At 46.0% G+C, this 15,922-nt stretch overlaps 1 protein-coding gene across 1 annotated transcript in view; it reads right to left on the bottom strand.

Annotated features, from left to right (window-relative positions):
• The window catches only part of LOC147122357 (calcium-activated chloride channel regulator 1-like), a 42,425-nt gene that overhangs the window by 23,035 nt on the left and 3,468 nt on the right, over nt 1–15,922 (bottom strand). Inside the window, exons 5-8 of the mRNA XM_085983439.1 lie at nt 15,516–15,681; nt 8,821–9,042; nt 8,222–8,446; nt 988–1,165 (exon numbers count right to left, since the gene is read on the bottom strand). Coding sequence (XP_085839565.1) covers nt 988–1,165; nt 8,222–8,446; nt 8,821–9,042; nt 15,516–15,681 — 791 coding nt within the window. The remainder of the gene's footprint in view (nt 1–987; nt 1,166–8,221; nt 8,447–8,820; nt 9,043–15,515; nt 15,682–15,922) is intronic.

Here is a 15,922-nt window from a genome sequence, read left to right on the forward strand (position 1 = left end):
ATTGTGGGATCGCTTAGCCCTGTCTATAGCATGCTGCTTCCGCTTTTTTGCATGCATGTAGTCCTGTGTTGCAGCTTCCCCAGGTTGGCACATTATTTTTAGGTACGCCTGGTGCGGCTCCTGGCATGCTCTTCTGCACTCCTCATTGAACCAGGTTTGGTCCCCTGGCTTGATGGTAATGGTAGAGTGAGGGATATTCCGGGCCATAAGCTTACAGATTGTGGTGGAATGCTGATAGATCTGTTCTGAATCTATTCCATTTAACACGGTGCTCATGCCACACAACACAATGGAGGGTGTCCTCAGTGTGAAGACAGGACTTCGTCTCCACAAGGACTATGCGGTAGTCCCTCCTACCAATACTGTCATGGACAGACGCATCTGTGACAGGTAGATTGGCGAGGACGAGGTCAAGTAGGTTCTTCCCTTGTGTTGGTTCTCTCACCACCTGCTGCAGGCCCAGTCTGGCAGCTCTATCCTTCAGGACTCGGCCAGCTCGGTCAGTAGTGATGCTACCAAGGCTTTGAAAATGGCAGCCGGGCGCCACTCACTGTGTTCCCGCTGCCCGCAATCTTAAGTAGAAGCTTGGGGACTCAAGTGTGACAGACCAGATATACGCCACACATGTTTTTATTATACTTTTATAGAAACTTATGTGACGTCGCTTATGATAAACTAAATAACACACTGGGGACAAATTCCTTCTTGTTACCGTTGTGTTTTTGGCTAAAACAGGGCAGCATCAGGACTAAACTCAGGGAAAAAAAATGTCCCACCAACTTCACGTCGATTGCCTGCCCAAAAATTTGGAATGGATTCATCTGAAATTCTTTTGTTCACTATTTGAGTTGAGATGCTGGCCAAATTATTTTAAACCTGTTAACGCCTCCATCACAATAAAAGAGGGAAGAACTTCAAACAAACACATGAAGTGTCCTCATGCTGGTCACCCAAGGCACCATTGCAGGGCCTTTCAGTGCTACTTACCTGTCATGCTTGATAGCTTTTCCAATTCTGCGGCAGCACTTGGTCCTAGTGCTATGGTGTGGATAACTGCTCCACTTTCTTCCACCTCTTTAAAGCAAGTATTCATTGAACTATCCTCTCCATCAGTCAGCAAAACGATTTCATCACCCTTTGTCCCACCGTCATCACCACGAAGTACCTGCAAAGCAGTCAGTCACCATCAACGCTGGAAAAATGTAATGACTGTGATAATAATAATAACTTCCGGGAAGTTATGTGCACATCACTTCCTGTGAACTGTGAACTCTGTGCATACACGACTTCCTGTGCATACGTCACTTCCTGTGTTTGGACTAGTATAAATACTGAACTGCTCAGTATGGTAAAAGGGCTTCACCTAGAGGCATGGTGAAGACCGCTCTTGTATATAGTTTAATTATAAGTTGCTTAAAGCTTACTTTAAAGTTCCTTGATGTGTGAGACTCTTTTGTTACATCAATTTAAGCAACTTAGTATTTACACTCACAAATACTAGACCTTCGGACAAACTCGGAGTTAAGGATCCAGGGAACCACCCATCATGGAAAACATCCTTAAACCTACTCGTCTGGACTTGGACCCAAACGCACCAGCAGCTGGCAGGGTATGGAAGCATTGGTACCGTACTTTTGAGAATTTTCTTGATGAATGTAAAGCGAATGCTTCTACTAAACTGAGGATACTTATCAACTATGTGACCCCAACAGTGTTTGAATATGTTGATGAATGGGATAATTACGATGAGGTGATCCGGGCACTTAAAAAACTATATGCCAAGACCACAAATGAGGTCTATGCTAGACATCTACTGGCCACAGCCCGACAAGGGCCAGGGGAATCGATTAACGAATTCCTTCAAGAACTTCGCAGGCTCAGCGTAGATTGTAACTTTCAGGCAGCCTCGGCTGAGCTGTACCGCGAAGAAATGATTCGTGATGCTTTCATCTGCGGGATTGCCTCTCCATTTATACGCCAGCGTCTACTAGAAAGTAAAACACTTGAGCTACAAAAGGCTTTTGACCTGGCTTGTTCTCTGGATTTGGCAAAGAAAAATGCAGACCTCTATCAGCTGCCCAGATCTCGATCTGCTGCTGTAACTGCAACCAGACGATTCAAGTGGCCTCAGGTGAACCCTATCATGGAGGAATCTAAACCTGATGATAATTCTGATGAAGAAGAGGAGGATGACCCCACTTTAGCAGCCTCTTGGCAATCTAGGAAGGAATGCTTCTTTTGTGGAGATTCTTTTCACCCTCGGAAATTCTGCCCTGCTCGCAATGCAATCTGCAGTCATTGCGATAAAAAGGGACACTTTGCAAAAGTTTACCAATCAAGAGCCTCTACGAGGGCCTATCCAGCTAAGGCCTACCGAACTGCCCCAATTAGGGCCTATCAAGATGCTCCGGCTAGGACCTATCAAGCTTCCTCTCGAGCTCTCTCCCGAAGAAGCACACCTAGAGTTTCAGCCACTCTCTGTGCAACCACACCAATTACAGCTGCTTGCCCACAGAACCTGTTTCATGCAGCTACAAAAGTTTCAATTAATGGGCATACCTTAGATGCCTTAATTGACTCAGGAAGTACTGATAGTTTCATTAGAGAACAGATTGTTGCGAAATTGAAACTACATATCTTCCCATCGGACCAGGCAATTGCGATGGCTCAATCATCACTTAATACCAGAATCTCCGGCTTTTGTATTATTGATATGACACTTAATGGTCGCATGTATCCCTCCACCCGACTTTCGGTGCTCAAGGACTTATGTAGTGATCTCATCTTAGGGCTGGATTTTCAAAAACAGCATAAGAAACTCACCATTGAGTTCGGCGGATCCAAACCTGGACTTACTATTTCTAATATACTGTCTAAATTACCGTTTTGTGCATTATCAACAGCTTCACTTGATGAACCCTCATTATTTGCCAGTATTCCTCCTCGATGCAAACCAATAATAACGAAATCGCGGCGCTTTAGTCAGGAAGACCAATCTTTTATTCAGGCTGAAATCTCTCGACTTTTAGCAGAGGATATCATCGAACCATGTTTGTCGCCCTGGCGGGCTCAAATCGTCATCGTCAAGAACCCTCTAAGACCTCACAAACAACGACTATGCATTGATTATTCGCAAACCATCAATCAATATACTGACTTGGACGCCTACCCATTGCCACGCATTGATGATATGGTTAATAAACTGGCCGAATACAAAGTGTTCTCAACTTACGATTTAAAAAGTGCCTATCATCAGGTACCCTTGAAGGTCTCAGATAAGCAGTACACGGCCTTTGAGGCCAATGGACGGCTGTACCAATTTTGTCGCCTCCCATTTGGGGTTACTAATGGAGTGGCTGTCTTCCAACGGGCAATGGATGGCCTGGTTAAGCAGGAAAACTTAAGGGACACTTTTCCCTATCTTGATAACATTACTATTGCAGGTCACGATCAACAGGAACACGACGCCAACCTCCAAAAATTTCGGGATGCCCTCCATCACCGTAACTTAACTTTGAATGAATCTAAATCTGTTGAGTCGCAACCGACCATCAACATCCTTGGCTACTGCGTAGGCAATGGTATCATTAAGCCAGACCCAGAAAGACTTCGCCCGCTCCAAGAGCTCCCGTCACCTAAGAATCCGGCTTCTTTACGTCGGGCTCTCGGTCTGTTTGCATACTACGCTAAATGGATTCCTCATTTTTCAGACAAAATCCAACCCTTGCTGCATGCTAGATCATTTCCATTGGAAACAGCGGCTGTTGCAGCCTTTAACCTTCTCAAAAAACAGTTGGAGAAAGCGGCTCTTCACTCCATTGATGAGAATCTCCCTTTCATAGTCGAATGTGATGCCTCGGAGGTGGCGATCTCGGCTACTCTAAATCAGGAAGGTCGTCCTGTAGCATTTATGTCCAGGACCTTACAAGGTGCCGAGCTACATTATCCTCCGGTTGAGAAGGAAGCCACAGCCATCATAGAGGCGGTACGGAAGTGGAACCATTTCCTAGCTCGCCAGCACTTTACATTAATCACGGACCAGCAATCAGTCGCCTTCATGCTCGATAATCGAAAACGAACCAAAATTAAGAATAATAAAATACAGCTTTGGAGGATGGAACTGGCCTCTTTTGGTTACACCATTCACTATCGACCTGGCAAGGAGAATGTGGCCCCGGATACCCTCACACGAGCATTCTGCTCCACTATGCCGTCCTCTACTCTCATAGATGTCCATAATGGATTGTGTCATCCTGGCGTTACGCGCATGCTACATTTCGTATGATCACGGAATCTCCCTTTTTCTATTGGAGATGTAAAGAAAATGTGCTCAGAATGCCGGCTTTGTGCAGAATTAAAACCTCAGTTCTTCCGCCCCTCAGATGGTATGCTCATACACGCAACCCAACCGATGCAACGACTTAGCATCGATTTTAAGGGCCCAGTGCCCTCTTCAACTCGGAACACATATTTGCTCACCATGATTGATGAATATTCACGTTTTCCGTTTGCCTTCCCCTGCTCCAATATGCTGGCGTCCACAGTAATCTGCTGCCTTGAGCAGGTATTTTCTCTCTGTGGCATGGCGGCTTACATTCACTCGGATCGGGGTCCATCCTTTATGTCAAGGTAACTCAAGGACAACCTCTCAGAACGGGGAATTGCTACAAGCAAAACGACGCCATATCATCCCATCGGAAATGGGCAGGTAGAGAGGTATAACGGTATCATCTGGAATTCCGTACATCTTGCTTTAAGATCTCGGGGCCTACCAAACCAGCAATGGGAAACAGTGCTTCCGGATGCATTGCACTCTATACGGTCCCTTTTTTTACAGCCACAAATACTACACCTCATGAGCGGTTCTTTGGATTCCAGCGTCGCTCATCTTATGGGACATCCCTCCCGTCATGGCTAACTACTCCTGGACCTGTACTACTCCGAAGATACGTTCAGACGTCTAAAAATGACCCTCTCGTAGACGAGGTCGAACTAACCGATGCCAACCCCACCTATGCATACATACGATATCCTGACGGCCGAGAATCTACCGTATCATTACGGGATCTGGCTCCCTGCCCACCAGGACCTAGTGGGACATCGAGTGATGGTATTTTACCAGGAGCCTCTTGGAACCTACCGGGTACCCCTCTCCAGGATCCTGATCTGACACCAACTAGCTTGGTGCCGGTAGAACCCCGTACTCAAAGTTGCGACCCTCCCAGTACCGCGCACCAAAGTACTGATCCGCCACAGACCAGCTCTGCACCTCCCTCTGAACAGAGACAGACTGACACTGCACCTATTGGGACTCGTACACGAAGCCATGATCTCCCCGACCCTTCACAGGGTAATCCAGGCCACACAGACTCTGACCAATGGCCAACAGCATATAAGCGGACCAGCGACCCTCTACGACGGGAACCCAAATGGGTGCGACTCTTCCTCGTTCGGCGGCTGCGGAATAAAAGGAAGACCACAGCCTTCTAATCTCGCAGGAGGGAAGAATGTGATAATAATAATAACTTCTGCGAAGTTATGTGCACATCACTTCCTGTGAACTGTGAACTCTGTGCATACATCACTTCCTGTGCATACGTCACTTCCTGTGTTTGGACTAGTATAAATACTGAACTGCTCAGTATGGTAAAAGGGCTTCACCTAGAGGCATGGTGAAGACCGCTCTTGTATATAGTTTAATTATAAGTTGCTTAAAGCTTACTTTAAAGTTCCTTGGTGTGTGAGACTCTTTTGTTACATCAATGACTATGGATTAATTAAGGAAAGCCAGCACGGATTTGTTAAAGGCAAATCATGTTTAACTAACTTGATTGAGTTCTTTGATGAGGTAACAGAGAGGGTTGATGAGGGTAATGTGGTTGACGTAGTGTACATGGATTTCCAAAAGGTGTTCGACAAAAGTACCACATAATAGGCTTGCCAGCAAAGTTGAAGCCCATGGAATAAAAGGGACAGTGGCAGCATGGATACAGAATTGGCTAAGTGATAGGAAACAGAGAGTAGTGGTGAATGGTTGTTTTTCGGACTGGAGGAAGGTATACAGTGGTGTTCCCCAGGGGTCGGTTCTTGGACCACTGCTTCACTTGGACATGGGTGTACAGGGCACAATTTCAAAATTTGAAGATGACACAAAACTTGGAAGTGTAGTGAACAGTGAGGAGGAGAGCGATAGACTTCAGGAAGACATAGACAGGCTGGTGAAATGGGCGGACATGTGGTAGATGAAATTTAACGCAGAAAAGTGTGAAGTGATACATTTTGGTAGAAAGAATGAGAAGAGGACATATAAACTAAATGTTACAATCCTGAAGGGGGTGCACGAACAGAGAGACCTGGGGGTATGTGTGCACAATCGTTGAATGTGGCAGGACAGGTTGAGAAAGCAGTTAAAAAGGCTTACAGGATCTTGGGCTTCATAAATAAGGGTATAGCGTACAAAAGTATGGAAATTATGACGAACCTGTATAAAACACTGGTTCGGCCCCAACTGGAGTACTGTGTCCAATTCTGGGCACCACACTTTAGGAAGGATGTGAAGTCCTTAGAGATGGTGCAGAAAAGATTTACGAGAATGATTCCAGGGATGAGGGACTTCATATAGGTTGATAGACTGGAGAAGCTGGGGTTGTTCTCCTTAGAGCAGAGAAGATTGAGAGGAGATTTGATAGAGGTGTTCAAAATCATGAAGGGTCTGGACAGAGTAGAGAGAAACTGTCCCCATTGGCAGAAGGGTCAAGAACCAGAGGACACAGATTTAAGGGGACTGGCAAAAGAACCAAAGGCGACGCAAGAAAAAACTTTTACGCAGCGAGTGGTTAAGATCTGGAATGCACTGTGGAGGCAGACACAATCATGGCTTTCAAAAAGCAGTTGGATTGTGAAGGAATAAGCAAATAACCTATTCAGAAAAATACACTATCTTATGAAAGAATTCTGGGCTTATCAAAACAGGACAAACTGGGTTTGGAAATTTAGAAACCAAACTATGAAATAGCTATGAAAGCATTCTGGCTATTGAGATAAGACAGTTGTTGACCCTGAATAAATAACCTTATTGAAACAGAAGGTGCATGGCTCTGACAAGCTGCCCTTTGGGAACAAAAACAATGGTTCACCCTGGATAAGGTGTTCTAATTTAAACTTCGTAAAGATGGCACATAAGATAAGGAACATCTGCCCTCGTAAAAATGACATAAAGTAAGGAACACCTGCCGTTCACACCATTTTTATATGGTCAACCCAGAACTCCTGGAGATGAGACAAGATTCTGGCTGATGTGGCAGTAAGAGTTTCAGAGGTCGGCAGAAAGATAAATAGAGATAATGAACTTGCATCAGCAGAAAACCTTAAAGGAAATACCACTGGAAAAGGGTATAAATATTGAACTCTCTAATGGGATATCAGACTCGCTTTAATTGGGCCAAGCGATTCTCAGCTTGAGAGGCGGCTCTGTAGTCTACCACTCTTTGTACCTCAGGGATCAAAGGTATTTGATATTGATGGATATCCTGTATAAGAAACCTTTAAGAACTGCAATACTGTAGCAAAGTTAAGATTTAAAAGTAAGATTCTCTGTTAAAAAGATCATATGTTTTCTCTTTTTAGAACTGTTAATGTTGCGATTGACTGATTCACCAGCTGTAAATTGCATGTCGGTTCATTTAATAAATCTCCAAATTTTTTTAGAATTGTCTCACATAAGCCTGCTGTATCAAAAACTCGCGAACTCAATCTCTGTACACTCTTTGGTGAAGAGTTGCAGAATTCTGATAGTGTATTTTCCAGACCCTCATAATATCCAGGACTTTACAGTCTAGCTAAACATATTAAAAGTGCTATCTGGAGGATGGTAACATTCTCGGGTTGTTCCTTTCCTTTAGGGAGAGATAGCCCAGACCTTTAGACCCAATTAAGCGTCTTTAGGATTCGGCTACCTCAAACTTTAGTTGAATGTGAACATCTGAGAAATACGCCTGATCCGGTGGGTAGTCCTAAAGGGGCTAGGACTAGTAAATATTCCTTCAGGATAAGTACCTGAAGGAAAGAAATTTGCAGGGCTATGGGGAAAGGGCGGGAGAGTGGGACTAGCTGAGAGTCGATACAGGTTCGATGGGCCGAATGGCCTTCTACTGTGCTGTAACCATTCTATGATTCTATGAACTGAAAGTAATAGGTTATTAAAAATTCCTTATGGTCTTACCTTAAAACCAGACTGAATCCCTGAGCAGATATTTGTTCCACCACCAGCTGATCTAGGTAGCAGTTGGACAAGTTCATTCCTCACACCATCATTATCAATCAATTTCAGTTTTGTTTGAATAGTTGCAGCACTGCTAAAAGTGACAATTCCGACTCGTGATCCTGTCTCAATGATCTGCAGTAAGAATATCTCGGCTGCTTGTCGGAGCCTGTTAATACGATTCTCCTATTTACCAAAAAGAACACAATGTAATGTCTAGCAAACAGCCATTTACTGTAATTGATTTCTTTTATACTCTGCATTAAAAAAAAAATTAATTTAAAGTTAGGGTTGCTCAAGCAGTCTGCTTTGCCCTGGATGCTGTCAGGTTTCTTGAGTGTTGTCGTAGCTGCACCCCCATCCGGTCAAGTGGAGAGCGTTCCTGACTTGTGCATTGTAGGTGGTGGAGAGGATTTCGGGAGTCAGGAAGTGAGTGAGCCACTCACCACCGAATACCCAACCTCTGACCTGCTCTAGTTTGCTGTGTGAAGCCACGCAAAAGCAGGGACTTGTGCCCAAATCAACATTTGCTGTGAAATAAATATCACAAAAGGCCTTACCGAACCCATGCTTCCTGAAACATCAAGGACTAAGCATAGCACGCGGTCTTTGGCCTGTAGGAGTTTAAATTTCGGTAAGGGTGAACCAATGTAGGGTGGGGAATTGTCTCTGAAATCTTCTGATTTGCTAATCACGTCCCAAGTGCTCCTGTAATTGCACATTTTGTTTTGCATGTTTGGTGCTTCAGCATTGTGAGTCTGATCGTCACAGAATTCAACCACCTGGAGATTTGAAAAAAAATGCAATATGTTAAGGGGGCTGTGGCTAGAACACTGGAAAAAAACAGCTCTGCTTAAAAACGCTAAACAAAATCTTGCAAAACGTAAAAATCGGAATATATTAAAACTCTTAGTGAGGCTTTAACTTGCGACTTTCTGACTTAGAATCATGAGTGTTGCCATTGAACCAAGCTGACACATGGGGAGGCGGCGGGGGTGGGGGGTTATTATTACCTTCACCCCCTGGGTGGTAATCTGATGGAGCCATCACCCGCCCGTTGTCGAACCTGCCTGATTGGCATCCCATTGATTCCGATGAAAATCGGCTGGGGTCTGTAACAGGCGGGAATCCACAATGCCAGGTTTACACCTGGGCGCAAGATTGAAAACTTACCCCATGTCGGTCATGTGTTTGTAAACAAGCAAAAGACAGAACTGCCAAATGCTTTTTCATGAAATCCCTCTTCATAGTAGATAACTTGCTCGCAACAACAGGTGCATACTGCCCGCCCCCAATCAATGTCATCCAATTATATAAAGAAGGCAAACTCTGCACTTTCAACATTCTCCAGGGCTCGACTCCTGAAGGAGAAGGCTGGAGCTATGGAAAATGCAAGTTTTTTCTATTTGTCATCCAATGGAGACTAGTTGCTCTCAATCTGCAGTAAAACGAGGAGCGCAGTGCTCAGAGATTGCAGATCTCCACGAAAGTGAAACCCTCCCAGAGCGCTGGCACCAATTCAAAGGCCCCCTTGAAATTAAAAAAAAAAATATATATGTTCATATTCATTCTCGGGATGTGGGCATCGCTGGCAAGGCCAGCATTTATTGCCCATCCCTAGTTGCCCTTGAGAAGGTGGTGGTGAGCTGCCTTCTTGAACCGCTGCAGCCTGTGTGGTGAAGGTACTCCCAGTGCTGTTAGGGACGGAGTTCCAGGAATTTGACCCAGCGACGATGAAGGAACGGCGATATATGTCCAAGTCAGGATGGTGTGTGATTTGGAGGGGAACTTGGAGGTGGTGGTGTTCCCATGCGCTTGCTGCCCTTTTCCTAGGTGGAAGATGTTGTGTATGTCCCTTTAAGGGAATAACTGGTCTTAGACTGCAGTACCGGCAGTGACCACCACTGTATAAAAGGCCCTAGCAGGCTTCTGTAGTTTCAGTTTCAAGCTGCCTCTTGTTCAGTAAAGTACCTGTTAAACTGTTCTCCCAAAGTCCGTGTATCATTGAGGCGCGGACTTTACAGTGGCGACGAGTAAGTTCGAACTCACCTGCAGTGTGGCATCATCTCACGGGGATCTCGCCTGAAAGGAAGGTCCTGGAAGGTCGTAGTCTGAGCAACGGGCATCGACCGAGGGCAACCGCCCAAAGAATCCATCGGTGTTTGGAGAATTGCGGGAGAGACTGTGGTTCCAGCGAATCGTGCTGGTAGCAGGTAGCGCACTGACCTTTCCGGACTGCGGCGGGCTCAAGCTCGATCGAGCGGCTCTACAAATCGGGCCGTGCAGCGTCGCCGGGAAAAGAAAACAAGAGAGGGTGGAGCGCACAGGGCGCGGTCGGTGCTCGAGAACAGGACAGCGGAGAGAAACCAAACGGGGGGGGAAGGAAAGCGAGATGCGCCGAAGCTGCGGGTCGCCGCCATTGCCCCGTAGAATGCTAGGAGCAGCGTGGCAGTAAGGGGCAGAAGCAAAAGTGCGGGAGGCGCCATTTTATCCCGTTGGGGAAGAAGCAAAAGCGCGGGAGGTGCCATTTTAAATCGCCCAAGATGCCGAAAAGTGGCAGTATCACTGCTTTCGACAACGAGGTAGAAGACTGGACCACGTATGTAGAAAGAATCGAAGTGTACTGCAAGGCAAATGAGGTGGCCGATGGAAAGAGGGCGTCGGTATTATTAAATCTGATGGGTGCAAATACGTACGGCCTATTGCGGAATTTAATTACCCCAGCTAAACCAATGGAGAAAACTTTTGAGGAGATTGTTCATATCTTACAGGAACATCTAAGCACTACACCACTGCTGATAGCAGAAAGATTCAAGTTCCATAAATTAACCAGCACAAAGATGAGAGCAATGCTGACTATCTTACGGAACTATGCAAGTTATCGAAGCACTGCCAGTTCGGAGCAGGACTGGCAGACACCTTACGGGATAAGTTTGTCTGCGGGCTTCAGAGTGAAGGAACCCAGAAACGACTACTTTCAAAAAAGGACCTGATGCTAGAACAGGCTTTCAGCGTGGCAGTATCCTACGAAGCAGCAGCACGGGGAGCTGTGGAAATACAACAGAAACCACGAGAATACAGCGCTAACGAAATGGCGTATGGAGCCGAAAAGTGCTATCGCTGCGGCAGAACAACCCATGAGCAGAAGGACTGCTGGTTTAAAGACAAAATATGCAGGCAATGTGGGAAAATGGGACATATAGCAAGAGTCTGCAGGTCGGGAAAGAAGACCAACATGACAAGAACTACTAAGGAACAGTACAGGAAAGTAAAGAAACTGACAGATAGTAGTTCCGAAGATCAGGAGAGTGATAAGGACTCCGGGAGCAGGCGACTAAGTTGTTTAAAATTACACAACGTGATCACAAAAGAAGATCACCGAACCATTTGGGTCACCCTCATGATAGCAGGGTCCCCAGTGAAGATGGAATTGGACACAGGATCAGCCCTAACTGCCATGAATCGACGAGACTATGAGCGGCTATTCTCACACATACCCTTAAAGGACACATCCATTGTATTGAAGACATACACGGGGCAAAAGGTCTACCCCAGAGGAAAAATAAGGATGCCAGTTGAATATAACGGAAAGGAAACACAGAAACTATACATGTATATACTACGAGATGGAGGACCACCATTATTGGGACGTGAATGGATCCGAAGACTACAATTGGATTGGCATTCCATTCTGGCACTAACTGTGACTGATAAAAAAGATGATGACGTCGCACCTGGACGTCTGTCACAAATTCTATCTGACGTGGAAGAGGTGTTCCAACAAGCACTTGGGACTCTAAAAGGAGTAAAGGCAACCATCAAGATTGAGGATAACGCAACCCCAAAATTTTTCAAGGCCAGACCGGTGCCATACGCGATACGCCCAGCTGTGGAAGCTGAACTGGAGAGACTGGAGCGTTCGGGGGTGCTGTCTAAGGTGGACTGGAGCGAGTGGGCCACACCCATCGTTCCTGTAATGAAGAAAGCATTGAGCAGCATGTCTGGGGAGCCAAGGAAGGTTTGCATCTGTGGGGACTTCAAGGTGACTGTGAACCCAGTCCTGCACACAGTACAGTATCCGCTTCTGCAGATAGAAGATATTTTCGCCTCACTATCTGGAGGGAAACGTTTTACAAAGATTGACTTGGCTCAAGCGTATCTACAAATGGAGGTGGAAGAAGCATCTAGGAAATACCTCACGATAAACACTCACAATGGCCTTTACCAGTACAATCGACTGGTATTTGGGGTAGCACCGGCCCCGGCTATGTGGCAGAGGGCAATGGAACAAGTCCTGCAAGGGATCTCGGGGACCCAGTGTTATTTGGACGACATCCTGGTTACGGGCGAAAATGACAATGAACACCTTGCCAACCTGGAACAGGTACTCACGAGATTGCAGGAATATGGGCTACGAGCCAACCGTCCCAAATGCGAGTTCTTCAGGAGACAAATCTCGTATTGTGGCCACATGATTGATGAGGAAGGGTTGCATAAGTCGCCGGACAAGATTGAGGCTGTAGTCAAGGCTCCAGCACCAGAAAATGTGTCGCAACTGAGGTCGTTCCTCGGGTTGGTGAACTACTACCATAAGTTCTTGCCGAATTTATCTACAATTCTGCACCCACTGAACGCCCTCCTTCAAACTGGTGTAACATGGAAATAGAGTGATGAGTGTAAGCGTGCCTTTCAGGAATGTAAATGCCAAATCACTTCAAAAGAAGTATTGGCCCACTACAACCCAACACTACCGAGTCGGTTGGCATGTGATGCGTCACCTTACGGCATTGGAGCGGTGCTGTCACACAAATTCCGTGACGGTTCAGAGAGGCCAATAGCCTTTGCATCGCACTCGCTAACCTCAGCCGAGCGTAACTACGCCCAGATTGACAGGGAGGCCCTCAGCCTGGTGTGGGGGGTGAAGAAGTTCAATCACTATCTGCACGGGCAGAAATTCACCCCACTGACTGATCACCAACCCCTGGTCTCAATTTTTAACCCAAAGAAGGGCGTTCCAGTGATGATGGCGCAACGGCTGCAAAGATGGTCACTTTTTCTAGCGGCACATCAGTATGGCATAGAGTACAAAGGTACGAAACAACATGGAAACGCTGATGGGCTGTCGCGCCTACCGTTGCCTATGGCAGAAGAAGCACCTGCAGTGGACCCTGTGGAGATATTCCATGTGACCATAGTTGAATGTTTGCCTGTTACAAACGCAAGTATTGAGAAGGAAACCCAAAATGACCCGACACTCTCTCGGGTCTATGATTTGACGGTGAAGGGATGGCCAGCATATGGCGACTCATTGTTGCCAGCATTCTCGCCAAGAAGGGAACAGCTGTCAGTGTGCCATGGATCCCGAGTGGTAATTCCACCCAAGTTGAAAGATAGAGTACTCAATGAGCTTCACGAGGGTCATCTGGGAGGGGTAAAAATGAAGAGCCTAGCCAGGGCGTTTGTGTGGTGGCCGGGAATCGATAAAGAAATCGAGGATATGACCAAGAGATGCACAGGATGCCAGAACGTCCAAAACGCTCCACCACAGGCCCCGCTACATCCATGGGAGTGGCCCTCATCTCCATGGCAACAGGTACACATTGATTTCGCTGGTCCACTTATGGACTCAATGTTTCTAATCGCTGTGTACGCCCATTCGAAATGGCCAGAGGTCATTAAAATGTCCTCCACCACCACGGAGAAAACTATTGCAGTCCTAAGGACCATCTTCGCCAGGAATGGGTTACCAGAACAGATCTGTTCCGACAATGGCCCACAGTTTGTGTCTGAGGATTTCCGAAGGTTCCTGAAGAATAATGGGGTGAAACATTACACATCTGCCCCATATCATCCAGCCACAAATGGATTGGCTGAGAGGTTTGTTCAGACCTTTAAAAAGGCCATAAAGGCAATGTATAATGACGACATACCACTGCAACACAAGGTGGATAACTTCCTGTTTGCTTACCGGAATGCGACACATGCAGTAACCAACCAAACTCCAGCCGTACTGTTTTTCAACCGGAGACTAAGATGTCGCCTGGATTTGCTCAAACCAAACATAAGACGAGGTGTTGAGAATAAGCAGTTCCAGCACATAAATGAGAAGCCAACCAGGAGCTTCAAGATAGGGCAACCAGTCTTGGCCCGCGACTACCGAACAGAAAAATGGCAGCCAGGCACGATACGCACACAGCAGGGACCACTAATGTACGCAGTGGACGTTGGAGAGAGCATCGTGAGATGCCATGCTGACCAGATTCTAGAGTCCCAGGAACAAGCCAAACCTGTACCACAAGCATGTGCACCTGGTAATGAGCCCGAAGTACAGATTGCGTCTACCTCAGAAGCAGGGGTATTGGAAGCTGACGAACCAACCAATGACAATGAGCCAGAATTGACTCCACCGCCAGAACAGGATACTCGAGAAAGGCACTATCCAGTCAGGATCAGGAAGCCTCCTCAAAGACTGAACTTATAAATGACTATTCCAGTTGATGTATATATTACTGAGCAAATTGTAATTGTAATTAGTTATTATTTAGTTGTTAAATGAATGTTATGTACTGTTTATCTAAAAGGGGAGGAATTGTTGTGTATGTCCCTTTAAGAGGATAACTGGTCTTAGACTGCAGTACCGGCAGTGACCACCCCTGTATAAAAGGCCCTAGCAGGCTTCTGTAGTTTCAGTTTCAAGCTGCCTCTTGTTCAGTAAAGTACCTGTTAAGCTGTTCTCCCGAAGTCTGTGTATCATTGAGGCGCGGACTTTACAGAAGAGGTCGTGGGTTTGGGAGGTGCTGCAGTGCAACCTGGTACAATTGAATTTCCGATCAACGGCAACTTCCAGGATGTTCATGGTGAGGGATTCGATGATGGTGATGCCATTGAATGCCAAGGGGAAGCGGTTAGATTCCCTCTCGTTGGAGATGTTCATTGCCTGACACTTGTGTGGCACAAATGTTACTTGCCACTTATTAGCCCAAGCCTGGATGTTGTCCAGGTCTTGCTGCATGCAGTCATGGACTGCTTCGTTATCTGTGCAATAACGAATCAAGCTGAACACTGTGCAATCATCAGTGAACAATCCCACTTCTGATCTTATGACGAAACTGCTGAAGATAGTTGGGCCTAGGACGCCGTCCTGAGAATATCCTGCAGTGATGACATGGGGCTAATATGATCAGCTGTGTAACAGTTGCTGGAACAAAACCGTTGACAATACGTGAGAAAGTTACCTTCCAGTAACTCCACTTACATTTGACAGTCCCTGTAGATACATTATTGAAGAGGTTGCATTCTGACTCTTGCGTGGAAAAAATTTACAAAGGTCCTTCGGCAACCCTGTGTTGACATCAGCGTCACATCCTGAACAGGAACTGCCTGTACAATTAGCAATCTTTCCTTTTATTTCCTTTGAACATCTGAAAGTCAAAATAACAAAAAGAAGTCTTTGATTCCGAGTAGCATTTCTACAACGAGAAACCATTTAACAAGATTGACCTATTTATGTAGAAAAGATCAAGGAGTGGAAATTCCTTTAGGTCCATTTTTGTTCCGCCCATTTGAGCCTCTGAATTACATCGGGGTCTTATGTATGTCATAGGACCCCAATTTGCACACAATAATGAGGCTCCCGTCTGATTCAGGTGGGCACTTGGACTG

The sequence above is a fragment of the Somniosus microcephalus genome, chromosome 3 (genome assembly GCF_052327205.1).
Source record: "Somniosus microcephalus isolate GS21.2 chromosome 3, FLI_Smic_1.0, whole genome shotgun sequence".
NCBI lineage: Eukaryota > Metazoa > Chordata > Chondrichthyes > Squaliformes > Somniosidae > Somniosus > Somniosus microcephalus.